A 12,761-nucleotide genomic window follows, 5' to 3' on the forward strand; every position below is an offset into this window, starting at 1 on the left:
TATGCAGATAATATTGGGATCATCTTCCGTAGCTCGTCAAAAGATATTAGCTCAAATGGGATACCACTTCACAATCATGGTATTATTATTAGTATATGTATCTGCTGCTGCTTACTATAGTGTTAACTTTCTTTTTTTTATACTGTTTAGTCTGCAGATATAGACGAGAAAGCCATCCGAACCGACAAACCAGAAGACTTGGTCATGGCTCTTGCTAAAGCAAAGGTAACTTCACATCATTATTAGATAACTAGTATAAAACTCTGATTATATGACCATACGACACAAAATCAGAATCTTTGTCTCAATGTCAGAATGCAAATATCAGATATTCTAACAATCACTTCTGAAATGCATCCAATTAATATCTATGTATTTATGTTATGCATTGTCACAGGCTGATGCCATAGTGTCCAAGCTTCAAATTGCTGATGATCAGAACAAGGATGAGAAATCAACTATCTTAATAGCATCTGATACAGTATGTATAACTAATTTCTTTCTCACATTTATTTATTTATTTATTTGTAAATTAGAAACATTATGAGGCATTCTTGTTAACCAATTACCAGAATAACTATATTGGTGAAGACAAAGATGCTGAGCCAACACTACTAATTACTTGTGACCAAGTATTAATCAATTCCTTCACCTCTTATGCTTCAAATGTTATTTACATCAACAAAGATTAAATAATACATATAGTATTAGTTTGACCCTCCAATGATGTTTAGATGCATGCGACTATCCAAATTTATTGGTTTTGGTTATGCTGCTAAACTAATTATTATTATTTATAGGTGGTGGTTTATGAAGGCGCGATCAGGGAAAAACCCTCTGATGAAGATGAAGCACGCCAATTTATTAAAAGTTTGTTTACTTCATTATTCTATTTCAGTTTTATGATCTACTGGTTTTGGTGGTTTTAACAAGCAGATATGTAACAGGTTATTCTGGTAAACATGCATCTACCCTTAGCTCTGTTTTTGTTACAAACCTCAAGACTGGATTCACTAAAGGGGATTGGGACAAAGTAGAGGTACTATTTCAATAATTATCTATTTTTATTTATAAACTGATTTGGGAGGTTCTATGCATTATAGTATATTTTGAGTTATTTGAATTTCGACCTGTTTTTGACCCCATTTAATATACTTTTTTTACCCGTTTGTCCTATTAGAGATAAAAACATAAATAGGTGAATGTTCATAGTTGGTAGAAAAATGGACGGGTTGGGTAATAGGTTAAAACATGTTCAGGCCAAATCGGATAATTGACTAAATGGGATAAATGGAAATTGAAGACTTGGGTCAAATTATCCCAAAACCGTTATATTCCAAAAATGACATTTTATTTTTTAAATAGTTGTGTCATATTTGATTACTATTTTGTTATTGCTTCAACAATAGCAATCTAATTTTCGAAACAAATCGACTTAGAAGTTCTGCAGATTAAAATAAGCTTCGGTGGCTTTTGACCCGCTGTCGACACATTTTATTTATTTATTTAATTTTTTTAAATGTTTGACTTGTTATAGATTAAATTTATTTTTAGCAGTCTCTATTATAATTAAACGGGTTGAAATTATCAGTATATGTTCAATTGTCTTTATGTCATGTGATTGTGGACCCTAAATGAAAATGTTGACCCGTTAACATGTTGATGATTGCAGATTCATTTCCATGAGATACCAGACAATGTTATTGATAAGCTGGTAATTAAAAAAAAGTTGTTATTGCAATTTAAATTTATATTTTAAATTATTTAAGCCATCTTATATTTGTGCAGCTTGTGGAGGGGCTAGTGCTCAGGGTTGCTGGAGCTCTTATAATTGAACACCCCTTGATCGTTCCATGCGTTAAAGATGTGGTTTGTCTCCCTCTTTCTCTCTTACAAACACCAAATAGAATTTTTAAAGTTTATAAACCATGTTTTTATCATGCTAAAATGCAGAAAGGAACAACTGATAGTGTGATGGGACTACCGAAAGCTCTCACTGAGAAGTTACTTAAGGAGGCTATGAATGCATGAATGAAGGATCTTATTTTTTGACATCATTCTATCCAACATTTATCAGCAAATTCTTTTGATTCTACATATGATGTCTACTTAGCAGATATTGATGAAACATTTATATCCAAAGACTGTTGTTTGCTAGATGCACGTTCACAGAATCAAAAGATGTTTGATGGATATGTGGTTTTTAGAAACTTTTATGCGCCTAGCCAGTTAAAAGTAATTATGAAATGCATTTTCTCTATTGAGTCAATTAGTGTCGGGTCAAACCTGCGAGATTCGTGTTAGATTCACAACCATGATCTTTATCTATTGCATCAAGTTATGCTAGTAAAATGGTTCATGGACCACATATATAGTCATAAACATATATCTACATAGAAAACAGCAAACAAACTACTTCACTAAGACTAAAGAGTTCAACTCAGCATGTATTGAAACCGCACACAACAAACAACATACTCTTTTCTTTACAATACTTTTTTGTTTAGAAAGAGAGCATTTGACTCATGATCCATGAAGTTCTCACTTGGCTTGTAGTACTTGTCAGGAGAGTATAGCCCCAGATTTCCAACGTCACTTGTGTAAAGACAGGCAAATCTCTCCACCTATATTATTAAAAAGTGAAACTCATATTCAGTCTCGTTTACAATGAAACAAGGCGGGCCAGGCGGTTTAAGTTGCGGGTCAAAACGGGTATGTCAAAACATATGATAATGTATTAAGATAAAAATATAATGTTGAAATGTTTGTCTTAAAGAAAATGATTTTGGATGTAAACATTTGATGCCCATGCATTAATTGACCTTTGTTTGACCCGCTGCATTTTGGCGAATGCTTATGGTTTGGCCCATTGTCAATAAAGTGCATCCTGAATTGGTACGGTTTTTTACTAAATGGGTTGAAATTGCTAGTGAAATCTGATGCGCAAAGCAGGAGTTCTGATACCCAGTTTTCATCAGCTGTCCCCATACTGGATGGAACTGTCGATAATATAAAAGACGTCACTCAAGAAATATATACACGACTTCCGTTCGATTTTTTTTCTTAAAAAGAAAAACAAAGAAATAAGAAAACTTAAAATCCTTATACACTGATTACCTTCTGGTGGTAAGTTCTCTGGGACTCTTGATGAGCTGCACGTGCACGGGTGCGCTGAACCTATATGTATAACAAAAATATGAGCTGACCATGGTTCATATATTCACTTACAGAAATTATAAATTAGAATGATGTAATAATGATATATATTCACATGCAAAAAATCTAAAATATAAGGGTATGATAAGGATATTCAAGAAAGTTAAAAAAATTCTTTAAACGTGCACGTTTCATGTAACGTCCGACTTTTTAAAAATAATAAATGAAGTAACATTTAAATAAACTTTGTTATTTACTTCTCATAGGATAAATAAATTAAAATAAGAAATGGTATGCTTAAATGGTTATGGACTTAACCATAAAACATAGACATAGTAATTAATGGGCCTAAGGTCCATGAGCTAAGGGTATAAATACCCCTTAAAACCTTTCTAAAACCCTAGATCTCATATCTTTCCATTTTTACCAACACACTCCAAACACACACATATACTCTCTTCCTTTCGGATCCAAATCCAAGGAAGAAACGAAGTTGGTATTCGAGCATCGTAGTAAACAAGAAATACACCAAGATTCGGCCGTGTACGAGAAACCGATTCAAACCGGTTCGTCTAAGGTACGTTTTATAACGAAAAGCTTGTTCATTTAGGTTCGGTTTGTATAAGGGATTCAAGATCTAGCTAAACCGGGCATTAAAAATCGATAAAGGTTCGAACTTTACCTAAAACGAGCTAGATCTTGGTCGAGTGTAATAATGAAAATAATAATAAAAGTAATAGAAAAACAATAATAATAATAATAATAATAATAATAATATCGTAATACTAGTATCATAATAACAGTGGCGCAATAGTGCAAATAATAATATGATAATAAAATGAAAAGTATGATATATTGATATGTGAACAACAGCAGTAGCACAGCATGTTGATAACAATAATAATGTAATAATGATAATAATAAATAATAGTAAAATGAAGGATGCATGCAGCAAAACAATATCTATACATAAATAAGTGGAAAGGAAGGAATACAGTCCAAGCACTCTAGCTTAGTGGTGGAGTTGTTGCTTTTGAGTGTGAGAAGTCACGAGGTCGAATCCCGGATCTCGCATGAAATTCTTTTTATGCGAAAGGGTTCATGCGATGGGAACTGGGCCATTGCTTTTGACACTTTTGGTTTCCTCGCGCCTGAAGCTGTGGAGCTACTTACCCGTGTTCAGCGGGTCATGCATAGTAATTTTATGACTCCAAGATCAGCAAATATAGTTTTTAAAAGATTGGGTTTTGCGATTCAAAAAGGAGTAGCGGCGCAGCTTGTTGCCCGCTTGCCTTCTGTTTCGATGTAATCCAATAAACAATCATATATTATAGAAGCAATAAAATCTCTTTATTTATCTAAAAAAAAAAAAATCTAACAAATAAACCAAACCAACCAACTCCGTCACCTCCGTATAACACGATATATTTTTTTCAAATAAATAATCCGTTAAAGCAAAGAAATATATATATAATAATTTCGTTAAAGACCGTCGTTAAATAAAATTATTTCGTTAGATTTGTTAGCCCAAACAAACAAGCCTAGCTTATCAAGTACGCTAGATTAATAAATACAAATTTAATTAATTATGTTAGTATATGGTTAATTAATGAATATATATGTTAAACAGTTAGCCGCGCTCAACTCCAAGAAGGGAATTACTATAAACGGTGAACGTAACAGGATCCAGGTGAGTTCTAGCCTTTTTTATGTGTTATGTTTTTGGGGCTGTGTGCATACTACGATGTGTTTAGATTTATACACTTAACTTAAATGGTAAGTGTATATATATGTTTGTGTATGAATGTGAATGTTATGGATTGATTAATTAGCATGCACGTAATGTTATATTAGTTATGATTGAAGGAATTAGAAAGGAAATGAAATGAAGTTAGAATGGTATGGTATGTTAGAGGGCCCGATGAAGTTAGAATGGTATGGTATGTTAGAGGGCACCGGGCCCTAATAATAATCGAGGTAAGTAGGGCACCGGACCCTTATAATATCCAAGGTAAGTAGGGACTGGACTCTGAGGAGATCTAAGGTATGAAGGACACAAAATCCTTATAAATTCCGAGGTACGTAGGGCACTGGACCCTTATAATATCCAAGGTAAGTGAGGACCGGATCTTTATAGTATCCGAGGTATGTTGTCAGTAAGAAGTATGAATGTATGTACGTATGTATGATTGAATGATAGACGAACAGGTAAGTATTAATACGTATCTTTGGACGCGTATTGGTAAGTAAGTGAATGTATTGTATGTTAATTGACTAGAACTTACTCAGCGTAGCTGACTTTTAGTATGCACACAGGTAAGTAGAATGAGACAAGTTGCTTGATGAGGACACGTGGCAACAAGAGAAAGACTGACATCGCTATGAAGAAGACATCCGTGTCATTTATGTTTTATGTTTAAGACTTATGTTATGTTATTTTAAGATGAGATGTTTATGTTATGTATGAATGAATGACTTTTATTTCCGCGAAATGTTTTAATTAACTCTAATTTTACGAATTATGTGAATGAGTAAATCCAACCAGCGAGAAAGTAGGGTTCCCGGGTCGGGGGCCTTACATTTCAATTTTGAAATCATTTAGTATGTTACCTCAAGTACATCCAGCTTTTCGGTGAGCGTTTTCCTTTCACCGGCATCCATCTCTTCATGTCTAGAAGCAAGAAAAATTTTTTTTAGTAAAACACCCATAGTTAATGGCAAAGAATTGCAAAATGAATGAATTAAAGGCATTTAGTGTGGGTTTCTTTATAGGGAAAATACTCAATGGGTCAATTTGGTTGTGTTTTATCTTTAACAGCTAAATTGAAAAGCAGATTATTACTTCAGAAACAATATAATTGTTGTTATCGTATTTGACACGCAAAAACTGCCTTTCTGGCCCGTTACCCAAGCCCGCCTGTTTGGAAATACATACTCGAGGGACCACTTGAAATGATGGATATCATCTTCAATCGTATCTCTCTCAGCCCGCATCAGTTTTAGTAACTGCACAAATACAAGTTTCGGTATAAAGATGTTAAATCATATATTGAAATTTTATTAATCAATCTTTGATTGTTTATTGGATTACATCGAAACAGAAGGCAAGCGGGCAACAAGCTGCGCCCCTACCCCTTTTTGAATCGCAAAACCCAATCTTTTAAAAACTATATTTGCTGATCTTGGAGTCATAACATTACTATGCATGACCCGCTGAACACGGGTAAGTAGCTCCACAGCTTCAGGCGCGAGGAAACCAAAAGTGTCAAAAGCAATGATATTATCTTTCTAGTTTCCCGAGAGGATGAGAGGATTCCAGCTTCTTTTTCTATTTCCGGGACTATTAGCATCGTCCTCCACCCTGTTTCGTGTGGCAATATTATAATCAATGCTCAAGAATGATTAATAGACGCCTCGATAGGAACACAATGATATTATAAATGACATCATGAATACATAAAATCGTACCGAGGACTTTTTTACTTCTTAATACATCCCCATATATGTGATCTCCCACATATAAGACCTAAGAATAATTGAACAGTATATTAATTTTATGAAAGTACTAAAGTGCAGTAAGTGAAGGCAATAACAATCAACAAAATAAAATGAAATATTAGGAAAAATAATACATGAATCAATGAAAAACGAGAAATAAAATAAAATACCTGCGAGCTTGATCCCACATTCAGTAATTTATGCAAATGGCCAACGTTACCACCCTGAATCAGTTGAGAAGAGTCATATTGTTTATGTATATGACACTAATAACCAACATTATGTATTATTCTGATATGTTAAGTATGCTGTACCTGAAACACTTTACAGTGCTTATTTAGGAACTGATCTGGCAATTCTACAGCAGGACCTCCCACCTAATCATAATTGATTAAGTCTTTTAACATACGAACAAGTATAAAGAATAAGATGTGTGTATTCACAAACCTGAGCAAGCGGAGTACCATTGACTGTATTAATAAGCTTCCCTGACTCAACCTCAACCGCAAAAAGATTAGCACGGTTTTTGTCATGAAAAAAGCTTGGTTTAGCACTGCATTAACAGACCTTTTTATTTATATACATATTCTGTTACTCATAGAATATATGCATGGCCTTTCAACTAAGTAAAGAAATGACCTGCCGGTGACCACAACGTCGAAATATTTGAGCCAGTCAAAGCTCAAAGAAGAACCGTCATTCATAGTGCGTGATCCAAACAAAAAATTCATTACAACATTTGTATAATCCCAGAGACTGCACATTAAATTAACCTGTCTTAGGTAACAAATAAATAGAAGCAGGCTTACCATTTCTTTGATTTTCTAAAAGATGAGATTAACATGAATGCGTATATAGCACAGAAGCAGATAAGATTACTTATTAAGATAACGAAGGAACTCATATATTATATATTTTTTCACAGGTAAAAAACAAAAGTAAAAAATCTTAGGGACAAAAATTAAGAATATAGAAGTACCTGTTTGTCACTAAGAATACAGTGCGGCCAGAATCTTTCAGCATTGGGAATATCGAGTCGTCCTCATTGATATACCTGATAAGTAAACACAAACGAAGCCACTTAGCTGCCAGAAAAGTATATGTGTGTGTGATTGTGTGAAGATATAAGAACCAATTTCCTTGATGTGTAGACGGATGTTAATGACATATCCGATTTTCTTTTTGATTAACAAAACCAGATTCGAGTTTAATTACAAAAGTCGTCTTAAAAAGAAACATATTCCCCCTTATCCACTCAAAACGTGTTTTCATCATGGTGACGCAACTCAATGCATCTTACACGATGCGTCAGGTGACGCAACTCGGCTTAAGTAATAAGTGGTACTAGTTTCCACGTGCACATTATAAGCGGTTGATTTCGACAGCTAGATTACCTCCACCGCTTATAAAGTATCAAATGACTTCGTCCGTCAACATAAAAACTCCCTTATCCACCCAAAACATATTACATTTATTCCCCCCCCCCCCAAACACACACAGCTAGCATATCTCGTATAAATATTATTCATGCGGTTTTTTTAGTAACAAAACACAATTAGTGTATTCATATAGTTATTATTCTTAGCAGATTACTTGTGATTCTACTCTCACATGTGTTCCCCAAGTATCAGCAAGTCTCAAGTGAAGTATCTTCCCAACTTTCACATTTTGGTAATACCACTTACAGATTTAAGTCTCTTGTTTCTCCGATAGGTGTAAGTCATAAAGTCAATTACACACCCACCATGTGGTGGCGTTGATAGCCGAAAGACAAGGGCACATGCACCGATCAGCCGGTGTCCCGATGATTGAGTGCTATGTGCCTTATGTCCAAGGCTTGATGCAAAACTACTATCGAGCCGGGGGTCTCACCGGAAGCAGCCTCTCTATCCCTATGGGATAGAGGTAAGACTGTCTACATCTTACCCTCCTCAGACCCTACCATAGCATTGCTATTGGTGGGATATACTGAGTATGATGATGATGATGATGATGATGATGAACCATTCTGATATGGGATTGCAACGAATAGTTACATAATGTGAGCCGAATGCTACTTTTCTTCATACCAGATATCATCTTTAATAGTAATAGTAGCACGTACTTCTTTGGGTCTTTCGCAACCATTTTCTTCAAAGTGCCATCACGATGGCACATGTCAACCGCAGAGCGTACATCAGCATATATACGATAGTAGCTGCAAGAAATAATTTGTGACATTAATTATTTAAGCATAGGCAAGGCAATATGTAACAACTGAAAAACATCTGCATATGCTCCATAACTGTAAAGAATTGAACCCGTGACACGTACATTCCCTTTTCAATTGAAGGCAAAAGAGGAAACACTACTATTTTACAAGTAATATTATTCAAGATCTACAAATATATGACAACAGTCCATGGCTAAATCCACAAATTTAGAGTGCAACAGGTTATCACTTAGATAGCTAGATCCATGTGAAATAAGAACCAATATTATATATTGCGGCGTTCAGTACAAAACCAATCTTAAGTAGAGAACTACGTCATGTATGATGCATCGTCATTCAATCAACCATTCGTAAGCACCTGTACATATATAGTGGGACAGAAATAGAGTTGTTTATGCTGTTACATAACCTCCTTATGTACTACTACTACAGTCAAAGCAATAGGTACATGTGTTTACGCAATTATCCCATGTCCATTGATTATAATTTTTGAAGCCTTACAAAACCAATTTTAAGTAAAGAATTGGGAGAACTACATAAATATTTTTACCTACTGCCTTAACTGTGTTACATAAGGTGGCTATGTAGCCGCATAACCGACTTTGTACTGTCGAGTACTACGTGCAAGTGTTTGTGCAGTGCTCTTACAACTCATTAATGCAAACATGATAACAATAGCAATATTATTACAATAATAAACTAAGACATTTAGGAGGTTGTATATTAAACATTGAACTTAGGTAACTTTCACCCTTTTGACCGAATCGACCCATTTTACATTTAACCCTTTTAGCAACTTTTGTATTTGTCCACGCTGAAACATATCGAGCCATTCATAAGTTAATTGGTCGGAAGTGACACTTCTACGATTCCTTGAATGACTTTATTATTAGTAGCCCATTTACTATGAAGCTTATGGAAAAAAGGGAGTACCTAATGCACTAGGCTCCCGCGTTTGCGCGGGGTACGGGGAGGGGCCAGATCGCTTAGCAATCTGATGTATGCAACCTTACCCTACACTTTTTGTGCAAGAGGCTGTTTCCACGGCCTGTACCCGTGACCTCAAGGTCGCAAAGCTGCCTTACCAGGTGCTCCAAGGCCCGCCCTCACTATGAAGCTTACGCCAATCACTTAATAAGTTCAAAAATATGGTTTTCAAACTTGATCCTAGATTTTGTTTTATGCATCAAAACACATAATTTTCTTCAGCTGATAACTTACTAAGATGTGTGACTAGTAATTGCTGTGACATCCCATTAGGTGCATAACAACTCCTACCTAACACAAAATCTTATTGTGGTAGTCTCACTACATTGATGTATAAAATCCTCAAATCATTTTTAAAGTAGCAATTACTCGAATCATCAGTTTCACAATGGTGAAACCGATAACAACTACAGCACCAATCAGGAACTGAAAACATATTGAATATTCTATATTTGCAAAAGATTTAGAGGTTCAAGTTATCTGTGCCCCTTACTCTTTTAATTCTGAGATCTTCCCTGGGTTACTATCCTTGTAGTCCACCAGCTGAGCAAATAGATACATTTCAGCCAGCGAGAAAAAAGTATCGATGTGTGCATAGTTGGGCCCATCGAACGCTTCTTTGGTGAAAGTGTTTCCGTAGGTAGCAGATTTTTCGCTCTTTGACATCATACTGAATCCATGATAAGCTATTTTCACATACTTGTGTAAGTCCATCTGATAGACAAAGATACAAACAGAATGAGAAAAAATTTTAAGTAATTAACTCAAAATATATGCTACCATAAACGGTTAAAGTTCTATATTTGACGAACACAAACCTTCAGTATATTGCCTCTCTTTTTGTCAATAACAAGCCCGCGGACCATGTAGGTCGAATCAAAACACCATTCCTGCAGCTGAACCGAAACAGAAATGGCAGATGACTTACAGAAATAATATAGATTCATATATGAAATTCAAAAACAATATCTAGTAGATAAAAACCGATATCAAGTGGTTTAACCATCACATGTTAACAAGATCAATCTACTTTAAGATACAACTTGGAAAAAGAAAACCAAAAGTCAATATAAGCAAAACCTCTTGAGGATATCCCAAGTTTGTTATTAGCTTCTTGACCACACCCTCATACGTAAGGGATTCAAAAGTATCAACTTTATACTTAGCCAGGGTGTAGTCCATGTCGAATCCGACAGCGACTACATTTTTCATATTAACGGCAGTATTGCAGAAAATCTGTTTTCCTATATCGATGTGCTGCTTTCCTTCAGGGGATGACAGTAATCCCAGATCATGAGCACCTTCAGAAGCAATGAGTACTGACATAATTTTATGCACAATACAACTTGCTCCAAACTAATATTGGACCTGTAAATTTTGGGAAAGATTTAGTATTTATTTATATGTGCTTGTAAGCAAAAAAACAAAAGATGCCCTTTATTCAACATGGCATCAAAGTTTATACCTAATCAAGTACTTAATTGAGGGAATGACACAAAATTAAACCAAAAACTCAAGATACAACCAAAAAAAATAAAAAAATCAAACAATTGTCAAAACACTTCATTAGCAGCATCGATCTTATATATAACATGGAAACAGTTTGACATCTTAAAGATGAAAATTACATTTACAGGACGGCAGCGCCCCTCGACTAAAGAGGATCCAAGTCAATTACATAAAAATCATGTTTACGGATTAACAAGAAAAGGAAAAAATTAATGAAATAGATTCAATTATGAACAATACTTTCCATTTTCAAGATCTGCATCGAAAAACAGCTAAAATCCCAAAAATATAAAAATAACCAAATATGCATCTGCATAAATAATTACAACCTTCAAACAAGAGAAAATATTAAAATACCAGAAATCTGCAAATCCTAGAATCAAATATGCAAAAGACGTACATGATTTGATCAATCCATAGATCAAAATTTCACAAATTTTAATTCAACAAAAAATCAGTACCACTTGAGTAATGTTACTAGAAAAAGCCCAAAATCTTGTAATAAAAAAACAAAATGCAGATTAAAATTGATGATCAATCCGATCGATCATCTTCTAGTGTATATATGTTATATTATATATAATAACAATAATAAGAAAAGTTGAAGCAATATATATATTAATTAACCTTGAGATGGAAGTGTATTATGATCAGTTTGAAGTAGCGGAGAAAACTAAATTGACAATGGAAGTTAAATAGCAATTTCAAGCGGTGAGGCATTTGTGATTAACACGCAAATTGTCTAATAATAGCAAATTGAGACGGTGATGAAAATGCAACCTGGCAGCATTGTAAGTAATCATAATCATGATGAAGTCATCAAATTAAAAAGCACTTAATTACGCTTGATTTTATGCTTTGCAACTGCAGTTTCATTTCCCCCAAAACACGCTGGTTTACGGGGAAATAATAATATTTGAGGCAGTTTATATGAAAAGTATGGTGAGTAACTGCACATGGATTAGCGGTTGTAAGGTTGACGGTTACGGCAGATATTTGCGTCCGTGGCGGAGGACGGCGGCAACCGGTGGTTTGTGTTTTTTGGGCGGGTGAATTTGAGTTGGGAATTATTTAAACATAAACTCCCTTAGCTTCTATGGTATTTCAAACTAGTCCCTTACCATTACGGGAATCTTAAACTCCACAAAGTATTCAAATCGATTGATTTATGACTGATGTCAACTAGAAACGGCGGTGTATCAAATATTTTTATCAAGAATGATATATTTGTGTATGTTTGTGATTTACTTGTCATTGGCTATGTTGGGGAAATTTATAATATTCGTAATTTTTTTTTCAAACCGAAAACCCGGCCAGTTTAAAAACTTGATTTTACTATTATTATTGTTGTTATTTTTATTATTATTACTATCATTGTTATTACTACTACTACTACTAC

At 34.6% G+C, this 12,761-nt stretch overlaps 2 protein-coding genes across 3 annotated transcripts; one reads left to right on the forward strand and one right to left on the reverse strand.

The window, feature by feature from the left end:
• Positions 1-154: 154 nt before the first annotated feature.
• Positions 155-2,199, forward strand: LOC143570516 (uncharacterized). 2 transcript variants are annotated; one of them, XM_077056151.1, is made up of 8 exons: positions 155-225; positions 398-481; positions 573-632; positions 801-870; positions 948-1,039; positions 1,673-1,714; positions 1,789-1,869; positions 1,954-2,199. In XM_077056151.1, the coding sequence occupies exons 1-8, from the start codon at positions 205-207 to the stop codon at positions 2,029-2,031; spliced, it is 528 nt and encodes a 175-aa protein (XP_076912266.1). In that variant the 5' UTR covers positions 155-204; the 3' UTR covers positions 2,032-2,199. The 2 variants fall into 2 exon arrangements, with proteins under 2 accessions (XP_076912266.1, XP_076912267.1); XM_077056152.1 differs by lacking the exon at positions 573-632.
• Positions 2,200-2,486: 287 nt separating this feature from the next.
• Positions 2,487-11,191, reverse strand: LOC143570532 (uncharacterized). The gene is made up of 16 exons (XM_077056162.1): positions 10,934-11,191; positions 10,672-10,749; positions 10,347-10,567; positions 8,759-8,851; positions 7,634-7,708; positions 7,294-7,410; positions 7,102-7,207; positions 6,969-7,031; positions 6,825-6,878; positions 6,625-6,682; positions 6,414-6,517; positions 6,092-6,162; positions 5,767-5,827; positions 3,118-3,177; positions 2,928-2,999; positions 2,487-2,624 (listed from the first exon to the last, which is right to left on the reverse strand). The coding sequence occupies exons 1-16, from the start codon at positions 11,177-11,179 to the stop codon at positions 2,487-2,489; spliced, it is 1,617 nt and encodes a 538-aa protein (XP_076912277.1). The 5' UTR covers positions 11,180-11,191.
• Between the last annotated feature and the right edge of the window lie 1,570 nt (positions 11,192-12,761).

Source organism: Bidens hawaiensis, unplaced genomic scaffold (assembly GCF_021521415.1).
Source record: "Bidens hawaiensis isolate Kalapana, Puna unplaced genomic scaffold, B.hawaiensis_p1.1 tig00025004_1, whole genome shotgun sequence".
NCBI classification, from domain to species: domain Eukaryota; kingdom Viridiplantae; phylum Streptophyta; class Magnoliopsida; order Asterales; family Asteraceae; genus Bidens; species Bidens hawaiensis.

Coding starts and splice junctions, on each gene's coding strand:
- LOC143570532 (XM_077056162.1), bottom strand. CDS start 11,179: ATGTCAGTACTCATTGCTTCTGAAGGTGCTCATGATCTGGGATTACTG. Junction 8,852..10,346: donor AAGATCTCAGAATTAAAAGA/GTAAGGGGCACA, acceptor TATTTCTTGCAG/CTACTATCGTATATATGCTG. Junction 6,163..6,413: donor CATTGCTTTTGACACTTTTG/GTTTCCTCGCGC, acceptor GTATTTGTGCAG/TTACTAAAACTGATGCGGGC.
- LOC143570516 (XM_077056151.1), top strand. CDS start 205: ATGGCTCTTGCTAAAGCAAAG. Junction 1,040..1,672: donor GGGATTGGGACAAAGTAGAG/GTACTATTTCAA, acceptor TGATGATTGCAG/ATTCATTTCCATGAGATACC. Junction 1,870..1,953: donor TTCCATGCGTTAAAGATGTG/GTTTGTCTCCCT, acceptor GCTAAAATGCAG/AAAGGAACAACTGATAGTGT.